At 36.7% G+C, this 27,216-nt stretch overlaps 1 protein-coding gene across 1 annotated transcript in view; it reads left to right on the forward strand.

The window, feature by feature from the left end:
• The window catches only part of CDKAL1 (CDK5 regulatory subunit associated protein 1 like 1), a 654,035-nt gene that overhangs the window by 90,453 nt on the left and 536,366 nt on the right, over positions 1–27,216 (forward strand). The window contains exon 4 of the mRNA XM_003788378.3: positions 16,940–17,024. Within this exon, the coding sequence (XP_003788426.1) occupies positions 16,940–17,024 (85 nt within the window). The remainder of the gene's footprint in view (positions 1–16,939; positions 17,025–27,216) is intronic.

Here is a 27,216-nt window from a genome sequence, read left to right on the forward strand (position 1 = left end):
ACCTTCATGTCATTTTCTTAGTTATTGAGTTAAAACGTTCATACTCTGCTTTTAGAAAGATTCACTTGTACCCTTGTAAGATAAACCATAGAGGTGACCCCACCAATCTCCCTCCCTCTCCCCATCCAACCCCCTCACCTCGCCCTCCCACACCCTTTCCATATTCTAAAGCTATAATTAGGTTATGACATTTCTAGAAAAGCTATGAATTACTTTCAAAATAGGGCTGTGTACATTGGATACTTTTTCTTCCATTTTTGAGATACTTTGCTAAGAAGAACATTTTCCAGTTCCATCCATATAAACATGAAGGAGGTAAAGTCTCCATCCTTCTTTAGGACTGCATAGTATTCCATGGTGTACATGTACCACAATTTATTGATCCATTCATGGGTCAGTGGGCATTTAGGCTTCTTCCATGACCTAGCAATTATGAATTGGGCTGCAGTAAACATTCTGATACAAATATCTTTATTGTAATTCGATTTTTGGTCTTCTGGATATATACCTAATAAAGGAATTGCAGGATCAAATGGCAGGTCTATTTTTTAGTTCTCTCAGTGTTCTCCAGATGTCTTTCCAAAAGGAACGAATTAATTTGCATACCAGCAGTGTAGCAGTGTTCCCTTTTCTCCACATCTATGCCAACATCTCTGGTTTTGGGATTTTGTGATATGGGCTAATCTCACTGGGATGCACATTTTTAAAATGGATTATTTGTCTTCTCATCTTTGAATTACAATAGTTCTGTATTATGACTCTATTATTTTTGAAGCAAGATTAGGAATAGAATACATTATATTTGTCTTTTTATTACAAAATGTACTAAAGTGAGTAGCCAAATAAATTTTGGATTTTCTAAAGGAAGTGGAATTTAAATCTTAAAGGTAATTTGAAATTAGGAGATATCAGCATTAATTGAAAAATATGATAACAGTAGTACATTTCATAGCTCAAATTCTAGTTAAATGATCTTAGTCTTTGTATTAGGATAATTCACTCTTCTTATGTACACGGTCTCAATTAAATACCTACTTCTCTCCTGATGAAGTCCCCAGCAGTAGTGAGAAATGAATAAGGTTTTCAAATAATTCTTCTTTCCCAAATAGTCTTATAAAACAATATTGTTCTTTTTCTTTTTTCTTTCTTTTTCTTTTTTTGCAATTTTGGCCCGGGCTGGGCTTGAACCTGCCACCCCTGTTATATGGGGCTGGCGCCCTACTCCTTGAGCCACCAGCTCCACCCTATTGTTCTTTTTCTTATGGCTCCTTATTCTTTGTCTCAAATTGATGAAATGTATTGTGATCTTAGAAAGATGGACATTACTACTTCTGAATATCATTTCAACAACATTTAGGTGTATAGCTGGCTCATTTTGTTTCTTTCTGGAGGTCACATTCAAAGTATCTAACATGGGCATGCATGAGCACTGATAAATCAGAATGGACATTGGCTTTGAACTGTGTCCTTCATTCTTTGCATTCACATTCTGTTTTATTCATTAGCTCTTTGGTGATATTCTTCTTTGCACTTTGAAGTTTAGTGAACCTATACCTAGTCCAAAGCTTTATTTTTTATCTGAATCTTTCCTATCTTAGCAATTTCCTATGCGTATTTTCTGTTTATTTATTAAGTTAATAATTGTTTTGGCTTGTTTGCTAGGTCAAAATCCAGAAGTCCTTTTTCTGTTAGAGATAATATTCTGCAGTAAACTTTCTTCAAGGAGATATTTTTGTACTCGAGAATTGGTTATGATTCTGGAAATGTACTATTCTGAGCAAATGATTCAAGTTATTGATATGTGCTGAACAAGTGAGTGTTGTATATAATCTGAGTGGAAACCAGATATTTTGGCAGTTCACTAGTGAGTGCGTTTCTCTTCGATAAATTTTCTCCTTTGCTAAATATATGTATTGCTTTTAAAATATTTCAATAAAGAGAAAATATTCTGTGAAATAACCAGATTTGAGGATGTAATTGTATTTTAAAAACTATTCTTTATTTTTTCATGTGTGGTAAATTCTCATCAAAGTAAATGATTGGTTGTAAAAAGTATGAATCTTATTCACCTGATTTTCAATTATGCATTGATTGTATAGATTATACGTAGATTACCCTTGACTAGCTTTCCTTTGGTTTGTTGCTAATTTCCTGGGTTACTTTAATGGAAACCATAACAAGAAAAAAGATTATTGCAATGATTTGGTGGAGGTGTGATATGTTGTGTTATATAAGGGTGGGGGTAGTGGTGATAAATAGCAGATACAGGCTGGGCACAGTGGCTCACACTTGTAATCCTAGCACTCTGAGAGGCTGAGGCATGAAGACATCTTGAGCTAAGTAGTTTGAGACTAGCCTGAGCTCTGAGCAAGGGGGAGACCCTGTCTTTACTAAAAACAGAAAAATTTAGCTGGGCATGGTACTATGTGCCTATGGTCTCAGCTACTCAGGAGTTCAGGCAGGAGGATTGCTTGAGCCCAGGAGTATGAGATTGCTATAAGCTAGGCTGATTGCATGGCATTCTAGCCCAGGTGACAGAGTCTGTCACAAACAAACAAACAAACACCAAACAGAGGTATTTCACATTCTTTTGGAGGTAAAATCCTTTGTCAGTGGTGAGGTTTGCTGTGCGAGATGGTGAGGGGAAAGGAATGATTACAGATGATCCTCAGGGTTCTGGTTTCATCATTTGGGTAGGTCTGCAGTCATGGAGATCAGGCAGACTGGAAGAGTGAAGTTTAGTCAGTTGCCTGGTGTGTCTCAGATCTGGTTTTCTGACCTTCTCTGTCCTGTCCTGTCCTGTCCTATGTGGAACTGCATTTCATAGGCATTCTTACCTTTTGGCTCTTGTGAGTAGATTTCGGGAGTAGGAGGCGTGATGGAGGACTGCAGGGTCGGAGTAGGGAGAAGGTACAGAGTTTTCCTCCTTCCTTCTCTCTTTGCTCTGGGTGGTGTCCCAGGAATTGGCAGTTTCATTTCTGTGGCTTTAGTTCCTATAAGTTCCTTCCTTTGTAGTTCATGTCCCATTGGGAAGCTCCTGCTGTTGTGCTGTCCCCTGTCAAATAATCCTGGCTTCTGGGCTTTTATGATACAGATTGAGTTTGCCTTATCTGAAATGCGTAGGACTAGAAGTGTTTTGGATTTTTTTTTTATTTTGGTATATTTATATACTTGTTGAACACCTGTATTCTCAAAATCTGAAATCTGAAATGCTCTCTGAGCATTTCTTTTGAGCATCAAGTAGGTACTCAAAAAGTTTTGGATTTTAGAGCATTTTGGATTGGGGATCGTCAGTCGGTACCACCTCTTCAGTGGTCTCTCCACCTCCTAGTTGTTCATGGTTTCCTGCTGAGTAAGTTAGGGAAAGGTTTCTCTCCATCCTCTTAGTTTGTGTGGGTGGTTCTGAAAATCAAACTAACAAAGATAGATTAAAAAGGAGAAAAACATAGGGGCGCCTGTGGCTCAAAGGGGTAGGGCGCTGGCCCCATATGCTGGAGGTGGTGGGTTCAAACTCAGCCCCGGCCAAAAACTGCAAAAAAAAAAAAAAAAAAAGGAGAAAAACATAAAGAATTATATTAGGTTAAGTTTTATGTGACACAGGAGCCTTCATAAGGAAGTGATCACTAAGAAACAATTAAACTTTAGTATTTTTTATTGTAGGTTGGATGAAGAGTGGCAAGTTGTGGGGAAATATGGTATGGTAGAAGAGTGTGATCTAATGGTAATAAACTGAGAGAAACTCAAATTGGCCTGTTTGGATTCTTCCTTGGGCCCCTTCATCTTCAGAGATAAGGATATCCTTTTCCTCCAGGAATAGAAGGACATAACTTACGACATACATCAGGAGAAGATCAGATAATTTTTCCTAGGTTCTATGACTTGCTTCAGGGGAAGGGAGATGATCAGAGAGACCTTCTGCCATTTTCTAAATTCTTTTAGTTTAAGGCACAGAGTATGCCAGTGTGCCATATTTTGGGGGTAGTGTGTTCTGAGTCCTGTCACTGCTTTTACTTATCTTGAAGTGGCTTCAACATTCCTCATTTGGGGTCTTGGCTCTTCCCATGCTCATATAACCACATTTTAATACTAATTTTTCTCTGTTTTAATTTCTAGAGTGGCTTTGCTTTTCCTAACTAGAACTTGATGAATACATTTAGTCTGAAAATTTGATTTTGTGATTTGTGTCAAGTTTAAGATTTCAGTGATACATTCCAGTGGAGATGTTATTAGGAGAATTGGGTAGTGAGGTCAAATAAATGTCTGTACTTGAAGTATAAATTTGAGTATTATCTCAGTCTAAGGGTAATATTTAAAACCATGGGAAGAATGGATGGGATCCTTTAGTGAACAAAAGAGAAGGGAGTCCAAATCTAGGTCTTAAGGGAAATCCAACTCTTGGGGAGGGGGGTTGGGGAGAGGGACATGGAGAAAGTAGAGAGAGTAGGGGGGTGAAAGGAAAACTAGGAGAGTGATGCTATCGCTACCATATAGAGAGGGTTGCCTTACTACAGTGGGCATTTTGCCAAATGTCTATGGCATTTGGAATCATTACCTTGTTGAAATCAGTTTCAGAGAAGTAAATGGTGAATGGTTGAAGATCTTTGCCAAAATGAAGTGGTGGAAGAGTGAATGGGAAGATGACATACAGATAGTTCTTTCAGTGTGTTTGTTGATGAAGGGGGTGAAATGGGGAGACAGTAGGGAAATATGAAGACAAACTACAGTTTTTGTAATTGCCATTTTATTTTATGTTTGAGACCATCTTAGTATGTCACCCTTGGTAGAGTGCTATGTGGCATCACAATTCACAGTAACCTCAAACTCTTGGGCTCAAGTGATTCTCTTGCCTCAGCCTCCCAATTAACAGGGACTATAGGCACCTGTCACAATGCCCGACTGTTTTTTAGAGATGAGGTCTTGCTCTGGCTCAGGTTGGTCTAGAACCCGTGAGCTTAGGCAGTCCACCTGCCTCCACCTCCCAGACTGCTGGGATTACAAGCTTAAGTAATTGACTTGCCTCAGCCTCTCAAGTAGCTGGGATTACAGGCACCCACCACAATCCCCAGCTATTTTTTTGTTGTAGTTGTCATTTTTTTTATTAGATCATAAACATATAGATCATGTATACATTAATGCATTTCTGGGGTGCAATGTGCTGGTTTCATATAAGTTGTCATTGTTGTTTAGAAGGCCCTGGTCAGGTTTGAACCTGCCACCTCAGTGTATATGGCTGGGACCCTAACAGTGAGCTACAGGTACTGAGCCATGCCTTTTTATTTTAAATGTATGTAAATTTTAAAATAAATTTCTAGTAAAAATATACATTATTGTATGTTACATTATACTCCTTTTCATTTGTCTCTTATTAGCCTAGTTCCCGCTCCTTCCTCCCAGGTTCAGTAGAGAGCCACAGCTATTAGTTTCTGGTACATATCCAAAAAAATTTTTATGCCAGTATAAGCAAATGTGATTATACATTCTGTATTTCCCTGTTTTCTCCCCAGTAGTAGCATACTGTATATATTTTTTAGTGTCTTATTCTTTTTTCTGAACAATATGATCTGGAGATCTCTCTACTTTGGAATATAGAGATTTATTTTGATTTTTCTTGCTTTATAGGAGTCTCCCTTCTGAAGGTACTGAAATGTCTTTGACCAGTTATGTTTCACTCTTACAAATAATACTGCAAAAAATAACCTTGCATGTGTATAAGTACGTTTGTAGTAAGCTAAATTCTTAACAGTGGAACAACTGCTAGATCAGAGGATATGTATTTGCAGTTTCTTTAGATGCTATCAAATTGTCGCCATAGGTGGTGGTCTAGTGTCTATTCCCTTTCATTCAGCAATGAACAAAGAATCTATTTCCTCACTGTTAGATTCGTACAGTGTGTTATCAGACTTTTGGATTCTTGACAGTCTACTAAGAGAAAAATGGTGCCTTTTTATTTTTAAAATTTAGAATAATCTAATTTTTCATTTATTAAGAATGAAGTTGACCATTTTTTTGTGTGTTCAGGAACCATATGTGTTTCTTTTTTTGTGAACTCTGAGTTCATATCTTTGGCTCAGTTTTTTTCTATTAGATTTTATTCTTTTCAGTTTTGAATTTTATGTTAGGCCAGGGGCCAAAAGCTTAGAGCAGCAGTTCTCAACCTGTGGGTCGAACAAGCCTTTCACAGGGGTCGCCTAATATACCTGCATATTAGAAAATAATTTTTTTTTTTTTTTTTTTTTGCAGTTTTTGGCCGGGGTCAGGTTTGAACCTACCACTTCTGATATATGGGGCCAGCACCCTACTCCTTTGAGCCACAGGTGCTGCCCCAGAAAATAATCTTATGATTGGGGGTCACCTCAACATGAGGAACTGTTTTAAAGAATTGTGGCGTTAGGAGGGTTGAGAATCACTGGCTTAGAGTGTTGGGAACACAGCCTGCGAGATGGGCTTAGGATAGGAGGTGGTGGCTAGATGATGAATTGCCTTGGAAAGTCCATTTGGTCTTTATATGGGCTCTTGGTTCGTAAAACCTATTTAACATATGGAAGTAGATATCCTATTACGAATTCTTGAGACACAGTAATATCTGAAGTAACTATATTACAGGACCAACAGAACAATTTAATTTGGAATGAGGACAGGGAATATTAGCAATGTTCTTTTCTACATAGTAAGTAAAAGGTCTGTCTTACACTCTGATTTTGATTATGTCCAGGCCTACTTAGCTATATAATTAATTTTCAATAGTTATTGGTAGAGCTGGGCCAGCTATTATTTTTCATTTAAAAGAAAAAAAATTTCTTTTTCCTTCACAATAAGAGTTCAAGCTGACCCTTGGTTTCCTCCTCTTATTTCTGTGAAGCACTCAGCGGGATTATTTTAAAAGAACAAACTCATTATGTGAGTAATCTCCAAGAGTAAGTGCTTTTTCTTCAGAGTGCCTGTGTTCTTCTCATTTAGAGACTGGCCACACAGCCACCAGCACTGCAGGGCAGAGGGGCCAGTTCTTTCTCTGAGAATTTTGGAGTGGGAGCGTAGGTACTCTTTGTCAGTCTTTCATTTCTCCTTGTCCTTTCTCCTCACTCCTCCTTTTTTCTTTTCTTTTCTCTTCTCTTCTCCTGAGCTTCCCTCTGCTCCAACCCTAACCAGCCAAAGGAGTGTACTTTTTCGCGAATCAGTTATATTGCCCTTACAAAACGGATTTTGAAAACACGGCTACTCCAGGCTGGGCTTTGTAAAGAACAATAAATGAACATAGAGGGGAAAAAATTTATCCATCGACCAGAGTTTTTATTTTGTCTTTTATTGGTTTTAGGAGTTACTTTTTTCAAGATGTATCTTAAAGATGGTTATAGGCTGGGCATGGTAGCTTACGCCTGTAGTCCTAGCACTCTGGGAGGCTAAGGTGGGTGATTGCTTGAGCTCAAGAGTTTGAGAGCAGCCTGAGCAAAAGTGAGATGCTCATTTCTACTAAACACAGAAAAACTAGCCAGGGGTTGTGGTGAGCGCCGGTAGTCCCAACTACTCAGGAGACTGAGGCAAGAGGATTGCTTGAGCCCAGGAGTTTGAGGTTGCTCTGAGCTATGATGCCAGGACACTCTATGCAGGGTGATGGAGTGAGACTCTGTCTCAAAAACAATTGGTTTAAAATTCTCCTATTAAGAACCCTCAAAGAACTCAAACTAGACCTCCCATTTGATCCTGCAATCCCATTGCTGGGCATCTACCCAGAAAAAATCCTTTTACCACAAGGACACTTGTGCTAGACTGTTTATTGCAGTTCGGTTTACAATTGCCAAAATGTGGAAACAGCCTACCCACCAACCCAGGAATGGATTAACAAGCTGTGGTATATGTATATCATGGAATACTATTCAGCCACTAAAAAAGATGGAGATTTTACAGCCTTTGTATTAACCTGGATGGATGTGGAACACATTCTTCTTAGTAAAGCATCACAAGAATGGAGAAATAAGAATCCTGTGTACTCAATTCTGATATGAGGACAGTTAAGCTCCCAGTACACAATGGAAAGTATGGGATGGGGAGAGCTGAGAAAAGGAGGGTGGGGGGACAAGGGGTGAGGTATATCTTTTGGGGGTGGGACACAAATATAAGAGGGTCCTTATCTAACAAAAGCAATCAGTGTAACTTGGTTCTGTGTACCCTCAATGAATCCCCAACACTAAAAAAAAATTCTCCTATTAAAGTGTATTCTGTTCTTGAAGTTTTTAGTAGGCATCCATGATTGTGTTATATAATAAACTCCTTGAGTATGATTAAAGATGATACACATTTAAACTGTTTGGACTTGACTTCTCTTTCAGAGTTCTGTGGTAAAGAAACTCAAAAAGTGCTTTTGGGTCTAAAACAGACAGACTTCTTTCTCTCTTTGTTTTGTTCTTAGTGAACTTTTATTTGCATCAACCCACATACCCTCCTTACTTACATCTATGAATAGACTCCTTTTATTGTTTTATGTCGCTCCTCTGGTTGACTTTCAAATGGAACAGTTGTGTAAGATAAATGTTTTTTCTCCTAAGTAGTGTTGATGTGAACCATGCTGTCTGTCCTACAATGCCCCATTATGCAGAAGCCTGCAGGGGAAAGGGGAGACTGGTGGTTGTGTGAGTCTGCCCGTGCTTTGGGCTAATAATCCAGCGTTCATTATTAATTCTCCCTTTCTTTCCATGTGTCCCAGGGATCACCAAAGGCCAAGAGCTGACTAGTTCAAAAACTTAGAAATTTTGAAAATAGCAAAGTAGCTGCTTTGCAGCCTGATTATTAGTCGTCTTAGAAATATCATGAGGAACCTCAAGGCCATGCTAATACTTTTCGTTTTTAGATGTTGTCTGCATTATTTTTGCTCAAGAGGCAAAGAATCACTAATGAGGCATTCTAATTTCCTTAAATTCACCCTTTCTGGAGTCAGTGTGTCTGGATTTCTCATCCTGGCTCACCCTCTTACCGTGTGATTTTAGGCAAGTTGCTTTTCTTTTCTAAGCCTCAGATTCCTCCTCTGTAAAATTAGGAAGATTACACAGAAGTGAATGTGACACATGTGGCTCAGTGCTGGACATGTAATATATACTCAGTACTGTTGGTATTGTTATTACTCATCAGATTTTTAGTATTCCAGATTTAAAAATAACTTCTCATGTATATAAAGAAATAGTTTGGAAAGTAAATGTGTTTTGATTAAAACAAATAATAATTTGTTTCTCTTTGTTGGTTCAGTGAGCACAAAAGCCCTTAGCAGGGAGGAGAAGTGTTCCTTTGAAAATGTCTGTCAGATCACTGTTTTCCTGGTGGAACACAACAGGAAAAGTTGGTTCTCACCTCAAAATGAAAGGGAGTTGTTGGTTCTAAGCTGTATGAAAAAAGAAAATTTAAAAAACTAAAAGAAAAATTTAAAGACTTGATTAGTTTTTTAAGAGGAAAAAAAAAGCAATGCATTCTTTTAAAAACTCAAACATTACAGATGGATGTAAATTAAATATTCATGTGTCTTGCCTCAGGATTGAACTTGAAAACATTATATAAGTAATGTCCTTGAAAGTTTTAAAAAAAATAGAATGTAAAAGCTGGACATGAGTACTGTATTGGAGGACAACTGAAACTTCATCTTACTTCCAAGGGACACACACCTCAAATAAGTGTGTATACTTCTGTAAATTTTCTTTATTCAGGAGAGAATTTCCTGGGTTTTTTTGTTTTCTGTTTTTCTTTTTCCTTTGTAAAACACAAATGAGATATTAGACATATTCTTTTTACCTTGCTTTGTTTCACCTGATGATATAACAAGGATTCTTACAAATTAGCACTTAGGGATTATTCTGAACTGGTGCATGATATTTCAGCGGCAGTGCCATCATTTATTTAGCCAATCTCCATAGAATGGACATGTAAGCTCCCTAAGTTTTTTGCCTTGTTAATAATCTCCAGTGAGAATATTTGTATATATGTGCATACATGTCCAGCATGTATATATGTATGTATGGGTATGTGATACAAGTACCCTACAAGCATGTGGAGGAAGAATTCTGATGTACATTTGAAAGCTTGATAGCTGTTCCCATCTGGCCTTCCCAAGAGTTTCATTGGTGTAGACTGCCATCCACAGAGGGCCAGGGTGGCCAGTTTCCCCATCTTTGCTTGCTTTGCTTTGCTTTGCTTGTACTAGGTAGTATCATCCTTCTTAATATTTTCCAGTTCGATAGGAAAATATAAGATCTTATTTCATTTTTTGCTTAAAATACTAAGTGATATCAATGTATGTCAGGATAAATTCGTTATGGATCAGAGATCTAAATGCAAAACCGTATGTGTATTAGAGGAGAACGTAGGTGAATTCCTTAGTAATTTGAGAGTAGAGGACATGTTTTCATTGTGACTCAAACCCATGCACAATAAAAAAATAAGGTTGATACATTTGATATCCTAGAAATAAAAATGTATGAAGAAACACTATAAAAAAGTAAAATGACAAACTGGGGGAAAGTGTTGAGACTTCTCTCATTGTACAGAATTAATAACTACGGTGGTGTGTGTATATATGTAAATTAAAACTTGTTATGAAAATGATTATTAGCCTGGCAGAAAAATGGGAAAAAATAGGAACAGATTAAAAATAGAAAATACTAAAACAAACCTTAAAAATTATAAAAAGTGTCATCTGATTCATAATTAGAGAAATGCACATTAACCCCTTACTGGGATCCTGTTTCTCACCAGACTGGCAAAGTCCAAAGATCAGATAGAAGACTCTGTGGGAGGGCTGTGGGCAAATAGCACTCACCTGTCTTGCTCATGGGAGTGCAAAGTAGCAACCCCTCATGGAGGGCTGTCTGGTGGTATGCAGTGGAATTTCATATGAATTTATTCTCTGACTCAATAATTCTACCCTTTTGGACTTGATTCCAAAGGTAAACTGGGAAAAACAAGAATGATAAGCACAGAATTCTTTCTTTTGGCTACGTCCAAGTCTGCGCCTTCAGGTGTGGTGCCTACTTACTGCCTTTCCCTTCCTTGTCCATTCTTGGCCATTTAGTCTTTCCTTCCCTAACGGTTCTTCTCTAATATTGCTTCTCTTTCCAAGATACTGGAGAACCTGGCATGAATGTTCTGAGTAAGGCAAGACCGAGTGTTAACCTTCTTTCAGATATTTACTCCAATGACCAAAACATCCAGCAGTGGTAGTGTTTGTACATTTATTTTATTTGTCCCACCTCTACTCCCCCAAATAATGTTTGAGATTGGAATGTATTTTAAAATTGATGAGAACATGGATGTAATGTCTCACCCTCTGGAAGAGCTGTTGATAGCGTTTCTTACATGTGATGGCATCTTAGAAGCTATGAAATGTGTTCATAAGGGAGTAAATGATGTGGGATCAGTATTCTTTTTTGACAAATAGTCATATACAGTTTTCTTTCTCACTTTTGTAGAGAATTTGTTATCTGTATTACTTAATAAGAACGGTCTCTGCAGGGTGATGTTGTTTGGTACAGAGAAAGCAAATACTCTAAAATTGAGAAGAGAAAAAAAGTATGGAGTATTATCATTTTCTTAATACTGTTAACATTTATACAGATATCATTCTTGAGCTCCTGGCATTCAAAATAACTTATTATTTGCTCTCCTCTCTCCTCCCTCCTCCCTCCTCCCTCCTCTCTCCTCCCTCCTCTTGCCTCCTTCCTCTTCGTTTTTCCTCCCTGCTGTCTCCTCTCTTCCTCCCTCCTTTCTTCTCCCACCTCTCTGCTCTCTCCTTCCACCTCCCTCCCCCCTCCTTCTCCCTCCTTCTCATCCCTCCTTCTCCCCTTTTCTCTTTCATTAGATGAGCTCTTCCATTCCTGTAACTTCAGATTATCGTCTGTAGGATGGTGATTCTCTCACTTATATCTTCAGCTTGAAAGAATCCCCTGAACTTCAGTTTCATATGTACAAATGGCTGATAAATATATCTAGCTGGACATTTAATAGGAATGCCAGAACAACACTGTTGATTCCCTGTTTCCCAAATCCATTTCTGTCTAAACCCTCCCTTTCTCAGTAAATGGCACCATAAATAGCAGATGCTCAGGCTAGAATTCTTTTCATGTTGGTAGGAATCCTATCTGATTCCTTCTTGCATGTTTCCTATGTAATCTGAGTTCTCTGCATGCTGCCTTCAGAGTGTACCTCCACAGTGTGTTTTCCTCCAGTCTGCATGACAGATTCCTTCCCTTCATTTAAGTCTCCATTCAGATTTCAACATCCGAGGGAGGCTTACAGGCTTATAGGCTTATTTTGACTAACTCTCCCAAATTATTTTCTGTTTTTTACCCTCTTTTATTGTCTTTAATATCATTGACTGGTGCCTGAAATTATATTGGTTATTTCCTTAACTTTTGTTTTTTTAAAATTCATTTTTAATATTTACTTATTTACTTTTTGTTGTTGTTGCACTTCGGCTGGGGCTGGGTTTGAACCCACCACCCTCAATATATGGGGCCAGCGCCCTACCCACTGAGCCACAAAATGGCACTGCCCCCCTTTTTAATTTTTAAAATCAGACTTCCTTTTCAAGAGTGTAGTCCTGACGGTGGAAGCTCTTTTCACAGCCATATCCCAAGTACTTAGAGTAGAGCCTGGTGCACAACGTAAGTCCTCATTGTATGCTGGTTATTAACTGACTGACTTATGCCTCTAAGTAGAAGTATCTTTTGATAATATTAAATAAGATACACAAAACTGTTCAGAAATAATTAATATTGTCTTATGTTCATTGGAGAAGAGATATTCTTTTGAGGGAGATTGTTTTCTAAAAACTTATGTAACATTCTAGATACTTTGGCCTAGTCACACAGTTTTTATTGACTGAAGTTCTGGATCATCAAGTGTACAGTCATGTGTCACTTACTGATGGTGATACCTGCTGGAAAATGTATTTGGTGATTTTATCATTATGTGATCATTATAGCATCATATATATACATCATTATGTATATATTTACATACACATATATTTATAACCTATTATGCTACCTACCTAGGCTTTATTGCTTCTAAGGTACACACTTGTACTGCATGTTACTGTACTTAACATGCAGTTGTTATAGTGGTATTTGTGTACCTAAATTTATCTAAATATAGAAAGGTACAATAAAAATATGATATGTAAAATTAAAAGAATGGTATACCTGTATAGGGCACTTACCACGAATGGAGCTTGCAGGTCTGGAAGTTGTTCTAGGTGAGTCAGTGAGTGGTAAGTGTATGTGAAGGCCTGGGACATTATTGCACAATGCTAAGGACTTTATAAACACCATACACTTAGGCTTTACTTAATTTATTAAAAAAAATTCTTTCTCAATAATAAGTTAACCTTAGCTTACTATAACTTTTGATTTCTTTTCTTCTGCTAGGTTTAGGATTAGATTGTTCTTCCTTTTCCATTTCCTAAAATGATTCATTAGGTTGTTGATATGTTCTCTGTCTTTTTCAGATATAGACATCTAATGTGATAAATTTCCCTCTTAGAACTGCTTTTGCAATATCCCAAAGGTTTTGGTAACTTGTAGCTTCATTGTTGTCACGTTTGAGAAATTTAACAATTTCGTCCTTTATCTTTTACTTGACCCAAGTGTCCTTCAGCATAAGGTTCTTTAATTTCTATGCCTTTGTGTGGGGATAAAAATTTTTGTTGGAGTTGAGTTCTGCCTTTATTGCCTTCTAGTCTGAGAAGGCAAGAGGATTGATTTGTATCCTGGGATGGGATCTCTTTTGGAGTATGTTCTATGAGCTGTTGAGAAGAATGTGTATTTCTTAGCTTTGGGATGGTGTGTTCTGTATATGTCTATTAAGCCCATTAGTTCTATCTAGAGTCACATTTAAGTTCCTTATTTCTATGTTAGTTTCTGTTTTGAGGATCTGTCCAGTTCAACCAGAGGGGTGTTAAAGTCCCTAGCTGTTATGGTGTTATAGGATATCATATTGCTCAGACCAATCCGGGTCTATTTCATAAATCTGGGAGCATTTAAGTTGGGCGCATATATATTTAGAATTTAAATGTCCTCTTGCTATATTAATCCTTTGACCAGAATGAAGGGACCATCTTTGTCTTTCTTGACTGTAGTTGCTTTAAATCCACGTGTATCTGAAAATAAGATTGTGACACTTCCTTTCTTTTGATTTCCATTTGCCTGAAATGTTGTTTTCCATCCCTTTACCCTGAGTCTAGATTTGTTCTTTAAGGTTAGGTGTGTTTCCTGTAGACAGCATGTAGATGGCTTCTACTTTTTCATCCAGTTGGTCAGCCTTTGCCACTTCAGTGGGGATTTCAAGCCATTAACATTTTTGAGAGCATTGGTAAATGTGGTAGAGTTCTGTTCATCTTATTTTGTGAAAGTCTATTATTTAGTTTTATCCTTTCTGCCATTGTGGAAGCTAGGCTTTGTCCTTCAGCTTCTGGGTGTTTACTTTGCTGGTGGCCCATTGTGATGGCTAGTGTAGAGAAAAGGTGTAAGTATTTCCTATAGAGTTGGTCTTGTGGAGAATTTTCTCAGTATTTGCATATCAATAAAAACTTTGATTTCTCCATCAGTTTTGAAGCTTAGCTTAGTAGGATACAGAATTTTCAGTTGAAAATTGTTCGTTCTGGCTTGAAAAGTTTCCACTGAAAGTTCACTGTCACCCTGATGGATCTATTCCTGGAGGTCAGTTGTAGATAAAGAAAATTAGAAGTACAATTATATTAGATAAAGAAAAAAAGTATATCTTAGCTGTTTATGAGAAATTTATGTGGAAATGATGAGAAAAATAGAAAAATTTCTACCACAAGAGAGAAAAAAGGAGAGAAATAAGAAACAGAGAATTCCTGTAATCTCACCACATGGGAGGCCAAAGTAGGTGGATCGCCTGAGCTCATGGGTTTGAGACCAGCCTAAGCCAGAGTGAAACTTTGTCTAAAAATAGCCAGGCATTGTGGTGGGCGCTTGTAGTGCTAGCTACTTGGGAGGCTGAGGCAAGAGAATTGCTTAAGGTCAGGAATTTGAGGTTGCTGTGAGCTATGACACATTCTACCAACAGTGACAAAGTGAGAGTCTGCCTCAAAAAAACAGCAACAAATAAATCAAAATAAAATAAAGAAACAGAGAATAGAACTGACTGAAAAACTGTAACAAAAATGGAGGAGCTCTTGCTATTGAAGAAAGTAAAAATGAAATAATAAAAATGCAACCAAATGTGTGTGTGTGTATTATATTGCAATATATTTCCTGGACACCAGTTTGCTCTTTGGTGTTAAGAGATGGACAATACACATGTCGGTTGAGAATCCACTCTCTAGCTGCCGAGGATATCTTGTCCTGTATTTCTGACTTAGTTATTCTCAGTCAGGGCCTGGTTGTTTTCATCAGCATTTAGTCCCTACTGGATTAGGATCCTGAAGCTCTCACCCCATTTTGTAGGAGGCATGTCTGAAACAGTTCTCTGAGGTGCAGGGGTGGCTGCTGGAGCTCATTAGGCATGCCAGAACCAGCCATGCACTGGGACCCTGCGGACCATTGCTCCCACACAGCCTTCCCACAGTGGCGGCACCCAGCTAGCAACCAAGCTGATGGGAGATCCACCCTACCCAGTATTCACTCCTGGCTGCTGGACACTGTTTGAGTCCACCCACTCATTTAAGCCTTCCAAGGCCACTCCAGGAGCAGGTTTAGCTCCAAATCAAAAAACTGCAGGACCGCCTTTTCCTGTTCCTGTCCTCCGGGTGGGCTGGTCGGCTGGTCCCCTGTTTCCAAGCACTCACATTCTGCTCTGGTTTTCCTCAGCTCCGACCTCCTCATTTGCTCTTGTAGCCCACCACTGCTTCACTGTCTCCCCTGAGTGATGTTCCTGGGTGGGTTCCCCCATCCAGAGGTGGTTGGAGTTTTCTTTCCCCTGCCTTGCATGGGTGGCTATTAGGAGATGATTCTAGTTCACCATCTGGCTCTGTCCCTCTTCTTAGTTGTTAGCTTTATTTTACCTTAGCTTCCTGTCTTACTGAGATGCTGTTGAAGGGGCTGCCATTTCCCTTTCTTTATGGTAGTTCTGTTTTAATGTATAAAGTCATTTTAGGCAGCTAAAATGTCCAAAAGGGAGGTGTAATAGCATCAAACACTTCAGATAGTCATAAATTCTTTTTAATAATTTTGTGATAAGTTTGAATTATTTGTTGCATTGCCCATGACTTTATTATAGTTTAATTAATTAACTAAATTGGTGATAGTAATAAAAGACTGACTTTGAGATAAATCATTTATTTTTAAGGCAGACAAGTTATATATACATATGTATATATATATATTTTTAAATTTCAGATTAATATGAGGGTACAAATGATTAGGTTACAACAAGTTATATTTTAATAACTTCTCTCTTTTTCTTTTTTTTTTTTTTTTTTCCTTAGGCCCAGGCGAGGTTCAAACTTACCACCTGTGATCTGTAGGGTCAGCACTCTTAACTACTGAGCTATGGTGTCCAGCTAATTTTTAGTAACTTCTCAAGTTGAATAATAGTTAGTGTATGCCAATTACTGTGCCTGACGAATCTGAACAAATAGTCCAAAGGGGGAAGTTAATTTTATATTCAGATGTGAGATGGGGGCCAACTTCACTTTAGTTTTTGGAAGTTATTAAATGGTACTCTCAAGGATTGAATACAAAGGAAGAAAATGCTTATCCTGATTACATTTGAAGTGAAAAGATAGAACCTGGATAGCACATATTTATAATATTGCTCAGAATCATTTCTATATGATAGCAATTGCCTACCGTGTTGTATTTGCCTGTTTACATGACTTTACTCATTGCTTTTCTCTCCCTTCCTTAGAAATCTCAGTGCCATCTGAATAAGCACTTGAATAGTTTTGAATTATTAAATGTGCTATTTACTTTTCTTTTTGTATTCATTTTGTTAATAGAAAATGCATCAGATGCAGATTTATGGCTCCTGAACAGTTGCACTGTAAAAAACCCAGCAGAAGACCACTTTAGAAACTCAATTAAGTAAGTAGAAGTTGATTGTTTTCTATTTTATATTATATAATCAAAGAAATTTTGATTTTAAAATTTGCTTTTAAAAGGTTCCTAATGTCAATATAAATATTTAGTATATATTATAAAAAATATGAGTTAGACTTTTAAGGTTATTGTGTTTTGAATTTGTCTGATAAAGAATATTTTAATATGGACTCTTTCTGTCTTTCTTTCTTTTTTTTTTTGAGACGGAGTTTCTCTTTGATGGCCTAGGTAGAATGCTGTGGTATCATAGCTCATAGCAACCTCAAACTCTTGGACTCAAGCAATCCTCTTGCCTCAATCTCCAGAGTGGCTGGGATTACAGGCGCCTGCCACAATGCCTGGCTAGTTTTTAGTTTTTCTTACTTTTAATAGAGATGGGGTCTTGCCCTGGCTCAGGCTGGTCTTGAATTCCTGAGCTCAGATGATCCACTGTCCTCAGCCTCCCAGGGTGCTGTGATTATAGGTGTGAGCCACTGTGCCTGGCTCTAATGTGGACTTTTTAAACAGGTGATTTGAGTTATTTGTAATGTTAGCTATAGGTGATTTGAATATTTTTAAAGTATTAACTATGTGCTTTTCTCAGAGAATCCAGGGTATACTTTGTGAAATTGCCTGACACCGCCCTTTCCTCTCTTCTCTTTCCTGCCTGTTAGCACTGTTCTAGGTGTTATAATGCCTGACCTTCAAGAGAATACATCCTTTTAGGGAAGGTGGGCATATAAGTCTTCTTGCTTTGTTCCCTCAAGTTAAAGAGGAAGAAGTATCCTTTTTTTATAGATGCTTTGAATCTTATTCCACCTCCCTTCATAGAAACCCCCTTCTGTAAATTATCTCTTCATTCCATCCATATTTTTAACCTCTCCACCCAATTGACCCCTTTTCATTGGTATTTAAACATGCCCAGGTCTAATCTCTGTTATGTATTGCTCTTTTTTTGTTCTTGACTTCTCAGCCAGGTTTCTAAAAATTCTCCCCTTCTTAACTTTACTTTCATATTCAGTACCCTCCCCCCTTGTTGGTTTTCTTGTGAAATATATTATGCATACTTAAGAGTTTATAAAGAATGTACAGGTTAATAATAATAATAAACTTAACACCTATATATCTCTCACCCCAAGGAAGAAATATAACATTGTCAGATCATAGAAACCACTCTGTGTCCCTTTTTCAATCATAGCTACCAAGGAGTAACCTTTTTCTTGATTTTAGTGAGTCATTCATTTACTTTTATTAGTGAATTTATCATTTATAAATGTATCTTTAAACAACATGTTATAACGTTTAGACCTATTTTGAACTCTATTTATTGGACTTATACTGTTTGTGTTCTTCTGAGATTTACTTCTTTTCCTCAGCATTTTACTTTTACATTTATTCATGTTGATGGGTGTAAAATAACTCTGGCCATTCATAAAATTTGCCGTAATTTATCCATTGTATTATTGATAGAGCTTTGAGCTTTTCCCACTGTTTTGCTTTTATGAACACTGCTGCTATGAATATTTAAACACGTTTTCTGGTACATACATGGAAGAATTATTTTAGTATATGTACCTACAAGTTGAATTTTGGGTCACAGATATGTACTCATTCAAACTTTAGTAGGCAGTGCCAATCTCTTTTTCACAAGTGGATGTACCAGAGTTCATTTCTGCCAGTAATGTATATTTGTGTTTGTTGTTCTGTATTCTCTATTCTCACCAATACTTGATATATACAGACTTAAATTTTTGCACGTCTATTAGTGATTCGGTATCTTGTTATGGTTTATATTTGCATTTCCATGGGTTTATGAATGAGATTGAGCATCTTTTTATATGTCTATTGGCCATTTGGTTGATTTTTCTTGTAAAATGGTTTTCCAGGTCATTTGTTCATTTTGATACTTTCTTTTTTGAAATACATAAAATCTGTACTATTTGTACATACCTACAAATAGTAGGTATATATCTTATGTGTTCTAATTGGTAAGAATTATACATGGTAAACATATCTTCTCTCAATTGTGGCTTATTTTGTAACTTTCTTTAATGATGTATTTTGATGAAGAGAAATACTAGTTTAAAATTTATCAATCCATTCCTTTTGGTCTGTGTTCTAACTGTTTAGAGATCTTCCTTACCCTGAGGCTCTTAAGATACTCTCCAGTATAGTCTTCTAAACATTTTATGGCTTTAACCTTTTGCATTTAGGTCTATAATCCATCTGGCATTGGTTTTTGTATGCGTCTGGTACCAGCAAGTAGTCCAATTTTATTTTATATTTTTCTGTGTAGATATCCAGTTGTTTTGTTATCATTCATTGTTGTTTTTTTAAAAATTTACTCCTTCTCCTTTAACTGTCCCTTACCCCTACTTTCATATGTTGAGTGTCCATAGGTGTTTGGGTCTGTTCCTGCATTCTCTGTCTCATTCCATCGATGTATTTCTTTATTCTCATTCTTGTTCTACAGTCATAAGCAGTACAGATTTATATTGAGATATTTGATAGTGCCTACTAGCTTGTAGTTCTTCTTTATAAGTGTCTGTGTCTTGGCTCTTTCACTGTTTTTCTGTATAAACTTGCTATCAGTTTTTAAGCTCAACAAAGAATACCATTGTACTTTTGATTGTGATTACATCAGATCTTTCGATGACTATGAAGATAATTAAATCTTCCCAGTTTTGAGTTTTCTAACTCATGAATTGAGGTATTTTAGTCTACTCTCACATTTTGAGCTATTCTAGTATCATAAAACAAAAGTAATCTATCCTTTTCCTCTTTTTCCTGTGCAGTAAGTATTTTTATATCTTTATACCATTGTAAATGGTAAACTTTAAAACATTTTTATTTTCTAACAGTATTTGCTCCTATGGTCTCAGAGGAATAATTGTAGCATTAGCATGAAGTTGTATGTAAGGAATAGTGTAGAACAGGAGTCCAGTTAGGATGTAGTAGTTTATGTTCAGATGGTTGCGTCTAAAGTGGTGGTGTTCACAGCCAGGGCAACACAGTGAGACACCCATCTCTACAAAAAAATTAAAAAGTTATCCAGGTATGGTGGCAAATGCCTTTAGTCCTAGCTACTCAGGAGTCGGAGGTTGAATGATCACTTAAGCTCTGGAGGTAGAAGCTGCAGTGAGCTAAGATCATGCCACTCCACTCAAGCCTAGGCAACAGAGCAAGTCCTTGTCTCTAAAAAATAAAATATAACTAAAAAATAAAATGGAGGCATTCAAAGGTGGAAGGAAGAATTCTTTACACATTCAGTGTTGTTGGAGATAACTCCAAAGTCTCTGGCTACAATGAAGTAAGGAATTCCAGAGAGGAAGTTCAATTTGAGAGGTGACATGTTTTGGTTTTGAACATGTCGTATTTGACATTATAGCTAAATATTTTAATAAGGTAATGAATGTAGTTGAGCTTTATTGAGTGTCTTCAATGTGGCAGGCACTGTTCTAAGTTCTTCTAATAATTGGGTATTATCTAGCTTAAATCTTGCAGCCTATCTATGAGTTGTAGATTCCATTTTTATTCCTGTTTTAGTGGCAGAGCAACATCTCTTTTTACAAATGAAGTTTTCAAAGGCTGTTTGGTTCATAAATGATGGGATGAAATTTTACCTAGGCAGTCTGGCTAGGTAGAGTTTGTATGTTTAACTATTCCGTTACTGTGCTTCTCCCATATCCCCCATAAAGATAGCTGATGAGCAGATGTAGAATTGACATAGATAACAAACAGGTTGACACTTGAAATACAGATTTAATATTTGCATAGAAGTGATAGTTGAATATGATGGGATCCTTAACTCAGAATGATGGAAAGAGCATAGGAGTTTTTACCTGAGCTATGGCAGAAGGCAAGGGAAGGAGAAGAGTTAAGGTCACATTTAGGAGCAGGAAGAATCAAACTAGAGCAGAGAATGGTGTTCATTAGATGCTGTCCATTTTTCTGTTTTTTTTCCTATATAGGAAGGATAAATAATATAGTGCTATTAGAGAAGATAGTTTCTATGATTATCAATTTTATAATATAATTAATAGGCATACCTCTAGACTATTTTTAAAAGTTTATTTTAAAACTCCAATATAGGGTTCTGTGCCTGTAGCTCAGCAGTTAGGGTGCCAGCCACATACACCAGAGCTGGTAGGTTCAAATCCAGCCTGGGCCTCCCAAACAACAATGACAACTACAACCAAAAAATAGCCAGGCGTTGTGGGGGGCGCCTGCAGTCCCAGCTACCTGGGAGGCTGAGGCAAGAGAATTGCTTGGGCCCAAGAGTTTGAAGTTACTGTGAGCTGTGATGCCGTGGTACTCTATGAAGGGCGACATAGTGAGAAAAAAATAAATAAAACTCCAATATAACTGTGTCATTGGATTTTGACTCAAAAAAAAAAATAAATAAAAGCTTCAATATAACTGTGTCAATGGATTTTGTTACACACACAGACACACACACACACCGCCATACATGTACCACTGTGAACATGGTTCAAAGCAATGACACATGACAAAAATTTGTCATTTTAACAAAACAAAGCTAATGGTAGCAAGCAGCTTCCTTTGTGTACTATTCTACTTGACTAAAAAATATTTTCAAAAAATTTAAAAGAATATTATTAATATATATGATTAAGTATTTTTTAATGACTTTAAAGGCTTTTGATCATCACAACTAGATCTTATTAAGCTAGCACTTGAACTAACCTTTGATTTGTTTCCAGAATAAATATAGTCCTGTTAAAGGCACAATACTAGTTAACATTAAGAAAACATCAGATTCAAGTGGCATCTATACCTTTGAAGACTTTCAGTGATAAGATTATTGCTTTATTTAGATGGTTTTCCACTTGATCTCAACCATTTCCTAGCAGAAAAATACAGAAATGAACAGTTTATAAACTTTGTTATGCATGCCTGTTAAGTCACGCCATACATTTCTCCTTCCACCCCGCAACTCCAGCCTGTCCCTTTGGCTATCCCCTCTTGCATATTTTGTTTTTTTTCTTTGTGAGCAGGATGAAATTTAAATTCAAGGAGGGGCTGATGGTAAATGTTTTCTTCTTCTGTTGCACCCAATCCTTTATGCTTAAATTCAAAGATTTACAACAGGGTGGGACCTCTTTTTTCTAATCTTGACTCCCTACCCATTGATTCCTTCGCTGACCACACATAGTGATTGTCATCATCTCTGATCATCAGCTTTCGTTTTCCTTCCACGGTATTCTCAGTATTGAATAGTTGTTTTTGATTATGTATCTATCACTTCATTTTTGTCTCTATTGAGCGACACACAGGAGACCAGCTTGTTTTAACAGGGGTAAAGAAAGGTAATTCTAAGGAACTTAATTGTCTCTCATGTTATTAATACAGTCTCATTGATGAAGATCTGGGAATTGTGAATATGTGACCAGATAGCCATGGCCTGCATTTTTTTTTTCTTTTGTTGTTCTTTTGAAGTATTTTTTCCTAAGGTTTAATAGTATTTGTATTATTGATACTCAGATTGATAAAACAGTAGGAGTTTTAAGTAGCAAAAATAGAGGGGAGAATGATTTCTTTTGGCTGCCTTTTGAATTTGAAATCTTCAATGTTATTGCTTGTACTGCTTTAGAAAAAGTTGTTAATGAGCCTCAGTCATGTGATGGCAGCCTGGTGCATATGGACTGTTTCCTCTTGTGCATTTGTCAGTTGCCCAGCCTTGATTTAAACGGTATGGCCTTTAAGTTGAAAGGTTCTTGAGTAAATGAAAAAGATCAAAAGTTTCAAAAAAATAAAATTTGCTCTTAATGAGAGTATCAAATAAGAAAACTCTTTCAGTTAGTGCTTTATAGAAACGTGGGATCCTTTCCATGCCACCTAAAGGAGTTCACTCAAAGGAGGGTTGAAAATAAACACATCTTGTGTGTTCTATATGTAAATGACAGTAAGAATAGCCAGCTTGCTTTGATCAAAGACTGTCAACCTCTACTTGACCTTGTGCATTATTAACCCAAATGGCACTGTGGTTTAGCTATATTGATAGTGGACAGACGAGAGTCACTTTCTTTGTATTGCCTTTCCCTGTAGAAATAAATGGTAATGTTGAAGGGATGACTCAGATATCTGGGTGAAAGTACTTGAAAGAATAATTGTGAGTAAAGGGAGAACAGGACAAAGAAAAAAGTGCATTTGAGAAAAAGGTACCTTCTTTCTGTAATGTCTTTTCTCCATAGGGAAATTTCTTATGTAACACTCTGTTGAGCAAAAATACAGGTATTGTGGGATTGCTATTCCTATTATGCAAATATTCTTTGTTTTGTGTGGATTTATATTTTAGTTCTTTTTCTTCATAAATTAGGGAGAGGTGCCAGAATATTATTTCAACTTGAATTTGTAAGATAAATTGCCTTTACAAAAGCTGTCTTGTTAAGAACAGGGTAGTACTTTCAATTAGTAATTATCCAATTTAAAAGAAAATAATTCAGTTAATTTTTAATCAAAAAAATTTTGGCATTGGATGGTAAAAATCACACTAGATTTAGGGTTGGCCTTTTAAAGGAAACGTGTTAGATTATATAAATCATTTGAGTTACCCTTTTGAAAATACTGTATTTTGTTGATTTTTCATTAGGCTTAGATATTTTAATTTTTCTAGCTATATGAAACAGCTTTAGTTTAGTATTAGTTTTATCTTATTGTCTAAAATGGCAGTAGCAGATACAGTGAATCATTGAATGCTTTTATTAATCATTTCATTGTTTCAGCTATCCTTACCCCTACTAAAATTTTTCCTTTTATGTGGAAAGTTAGTTCAAAATATTGGACTTTTTGAGTTCCTATATATTATTGATCAAATACTGAGTAATACAGTTTTTTTCCTCTAAACAGTGCTATGCTTAATATGAATTTATATTTTCCTACCATTTCTCATCTACTTCCATTATTTAGACACCATCCATATGCTAGTTATCCCTGGTTAGTCTTTGTTTTTGACATTAATCTCTCCTTCCAGTTTCAACTTGTATTACCACTGCTTCCTGGACTTGTCCATCTGAATGACCTGTGGATGCCTCAAGTCAGCTTGTCAGAACTCTTTCCTCATCTGTCTCACCTTTTCCCCAATTAGTATTTACATAAGCATTGCCTATCTTGTTTGGCTGTAGTCATCTGGAAATTGCCTATCATTTCTTAGTATAACAAGGCATTTTTTAAATTTGTTCCATGACTACTTTTCTTACCTCTCTTCTTGGTGTTCCTGCATAAAATTTTGCTGTCCCCCCCACATTATAAAATTTTCTAAGCATATAATATGTTTGCACATTTTCTTCCTTTTCCCAGGAATATTCTCTTCCTTTCCTGCTTTCACCCACATGTGTGTATGGGCATGTGTGTACTCACTCCCCTCCCTACCATGTTAATCCCACCTGGCTGAAATAGTTCATCTTTGGAGTTCATGTCAAATATATTATCATCTGCAAAGGATCTTTCTTCTAACCCTTACCTTATACCTCCAAGGTCCACAGAGGTAATCACCCTCGGTTTTGTGCTGTTTCTTTATCCTATATGAATGTCTACTGTTGCATTATTACGTTTTATTATTTGTTTATATATTTGGCTCTTTGCTAGATTGAGAGTTTTGAGGTCACAGTAATTGTCAGGAAAATTCTTTGATCTGGGGTCTTTGACCCTCTGACTCTATGTTGCTATTAATGAACTAACACTGCTTGTCAGCTGTTCTAAGAATGGTCTCCCAAGGATGCTGTGAGTCCCTTGGCAGACACAGTTTATATATTTGGAAAAAGTGGCAAGAACACTCTAATTTTCAAATTTCTAATTTTAAATTTCTAATATTATAGCAGAGGTCCCTCTTTTAAGAAATTGTGATGTTTTGCTTTTTATATCTTACTTATATGAAGCTTGTGTTTGTCACTATTGGTCTACAGTTTCTTTTCTGAGGGGAGTAGTGAAAGACGTAAGAATACTTGTCCAGTCTTGGAGTCATCTGGCCATGCTGCAGAAGCCTGGCTGTGAAGGGCAGGATCTTGTTCTCACTAACCTGAATGAACTGGGCCACTTTAGGATCCTGGCTGTTAATTGAAGCATCTCATCTTGAATCAGAGGGTAGGAAAGGTGTATAAAAACCTAGTCGTGTTTGGCTTTGAGTTTAACCCAATTAATTGAACTTAATTATTCAGTACATGTTTGTATAATTAAGTTGAAGTGATTCTTCCCTTTTGGGTGGGGGAGAAAAGTTTAGTATCATTTTGTTGTCACTGCATTAAGTCATTGCTGATGTATAATTTTATGTTAAGTATGTCATAAATTATATAAGTAATATAACTATGTTAATTTCAGAACACTTGTCTTACATTTGAATATCAAATTGTCAAGGTTTGATGAATGAGCAGAAAACATAAGATAACCACCAAAATTGGAGAGAAGAATCAACTGGCTGTTTGGGGGAAGAAGTAGAAGTGTTGGAACAGTTAACTGGAATACATGATTTTGTGAGAGGCATGAAACATCTATAAGGACAATGATGTTGTCTCTCTTTCCTGAGGCCTCCTTGATCTCTAGAACTGTGCCTGGTCATTAATTAGCATTGAGTTACTCACTGAATTGAAGTGAAAGATAATTTGAGGAAGCCCAAGTTTCTTTGGATAAATTGTTATTAGGGATTAGTTCTTACCCACCATTTGTGAATTTTATTCAAGTCTCATGTCATAGTTCTGCTTAGTCTGTTTTCTGTTGTTGCTAGGACTTTCTGCCCTCCCCTCATGAGCTAGTTTGGAAATAATGAAATTAGAGAAACACACTTCCTGGAAACATAGATGAAGAGTTTTTTGTTGATTGCTAAAGTGAGGGGTGAGAGTTATGTTCAGAGCACATCTTGACCGGTTCCTATAACAGGCTTCAAGTCAGTTGTCTTCTAACCATGGAAGAACGTGAAGGTGAATGAGAGGGAAGGCAGATGATTACCATGTGATGTATTCCAGTGAGAAATTTGATTGGAAACAAAGGGAAAGTGTATTTTAGTTTTGAATTCCTGCTGCCTTTTTTTTTTCTTTTAAAGAACTGAAGGAATAAATTTACAGTTAAAAGGTTAGTAACTTAATTTGCAAATCAGGAACATAAAAGCAGTTCAGAGGTAGTAGGGCATTTTAAAATGCAAAACTGAGTTTTATAGTTATCTACAATCTTTGTGAAGAAAGTATTTTGCATATTTCATGATTACTGTTATATCAACAGTTGCTTTGTTTTTGCCATTTTAAGCAAGAGTGAGTGAAAGAGGTCAGTGTATTATGTACTGGCAACAGCTGGCTGATAGCTTGAATACTTACGTAATTGAATATATGTGTTGGCTGTTGTCCTAACAACTCTGTAGGTGGAGGCTCCAGTAAGCGTGCAGAAACTTGCTTTAGCAGGATTAAAGAAGAAATGAACATGATCTAAGCCTGTTCTTTCAGCCAAAAGTGATTTCCTATTGTTTTGGTTTGAAAGACATTCTACTTATTGTTGGCGTGCATGTTTATGTAACAGCAGAGTGAAAAAAAGACACTCATTTTTTTCTTCCCTTTATTGTATACTGTTTGAAAACAATCTTTCCTAATTTTTAGTAACTTAGTAGTGTTGTTTAATAACTGTTATTAAGAGAGTCACATTTTTCTTTAAATTTATAGGCTATGCCTCTAAAATATTAAATATTAACTACTTCTGTTCCTTGTTTATAGTTGCACTTAAGTTTAGGTGTTCTCTGGACCACATTAGGGAAATTACTTAGATTTTTGATGACATTAAAACATGTTTTTTTCTATGATCCTGGAAAATTGGATAGAGGAGGCAGTGGAGAAGAAATAAAATCCATAGGTAACATGCAACTCTGCTTGTAGTTCAAAGCATACTATATTCACACTTTACTGTTTTTATAGCTGTAAGGCTGAGGCTAGCTCCTACGATTGTTCCTTTGATGATAGGATGCTACTTTTGTGGGTAGGCACAATTAGCACATCTGTGTGTGGCTGCCCCATTGATATAACTCTGTATTTTAATAATCACTTTATCTGTTTGTAACCCTTTTCAAAGTTTCTTAGGGGAGCTGCTGTATCTCAACACCTTGTATATTGGTTGACAATGATAGTTGAACAAATGAAAGAACCAACTTATGTTTACTTTATCTATACATTCTCCTGATCATTTCCAGCTCTTGCCTCTATCA

Source organism: Otolemur garnettii, unplaced genomic scaffold (assembly GCF_000181295.1).
Source record: "Otolemur garnettii isolate 467f Iridium unplaced genomic scaffold, OtoGar3 scaffold00026, whole genome shotgun sequence".
Taxonomy (NCBI): domain Eukaryota; kingdom Metazoa; phylum Chordata; class Mammalia; order Primates; family Galagidae; genus Otolemur; species Otolemur garnettii.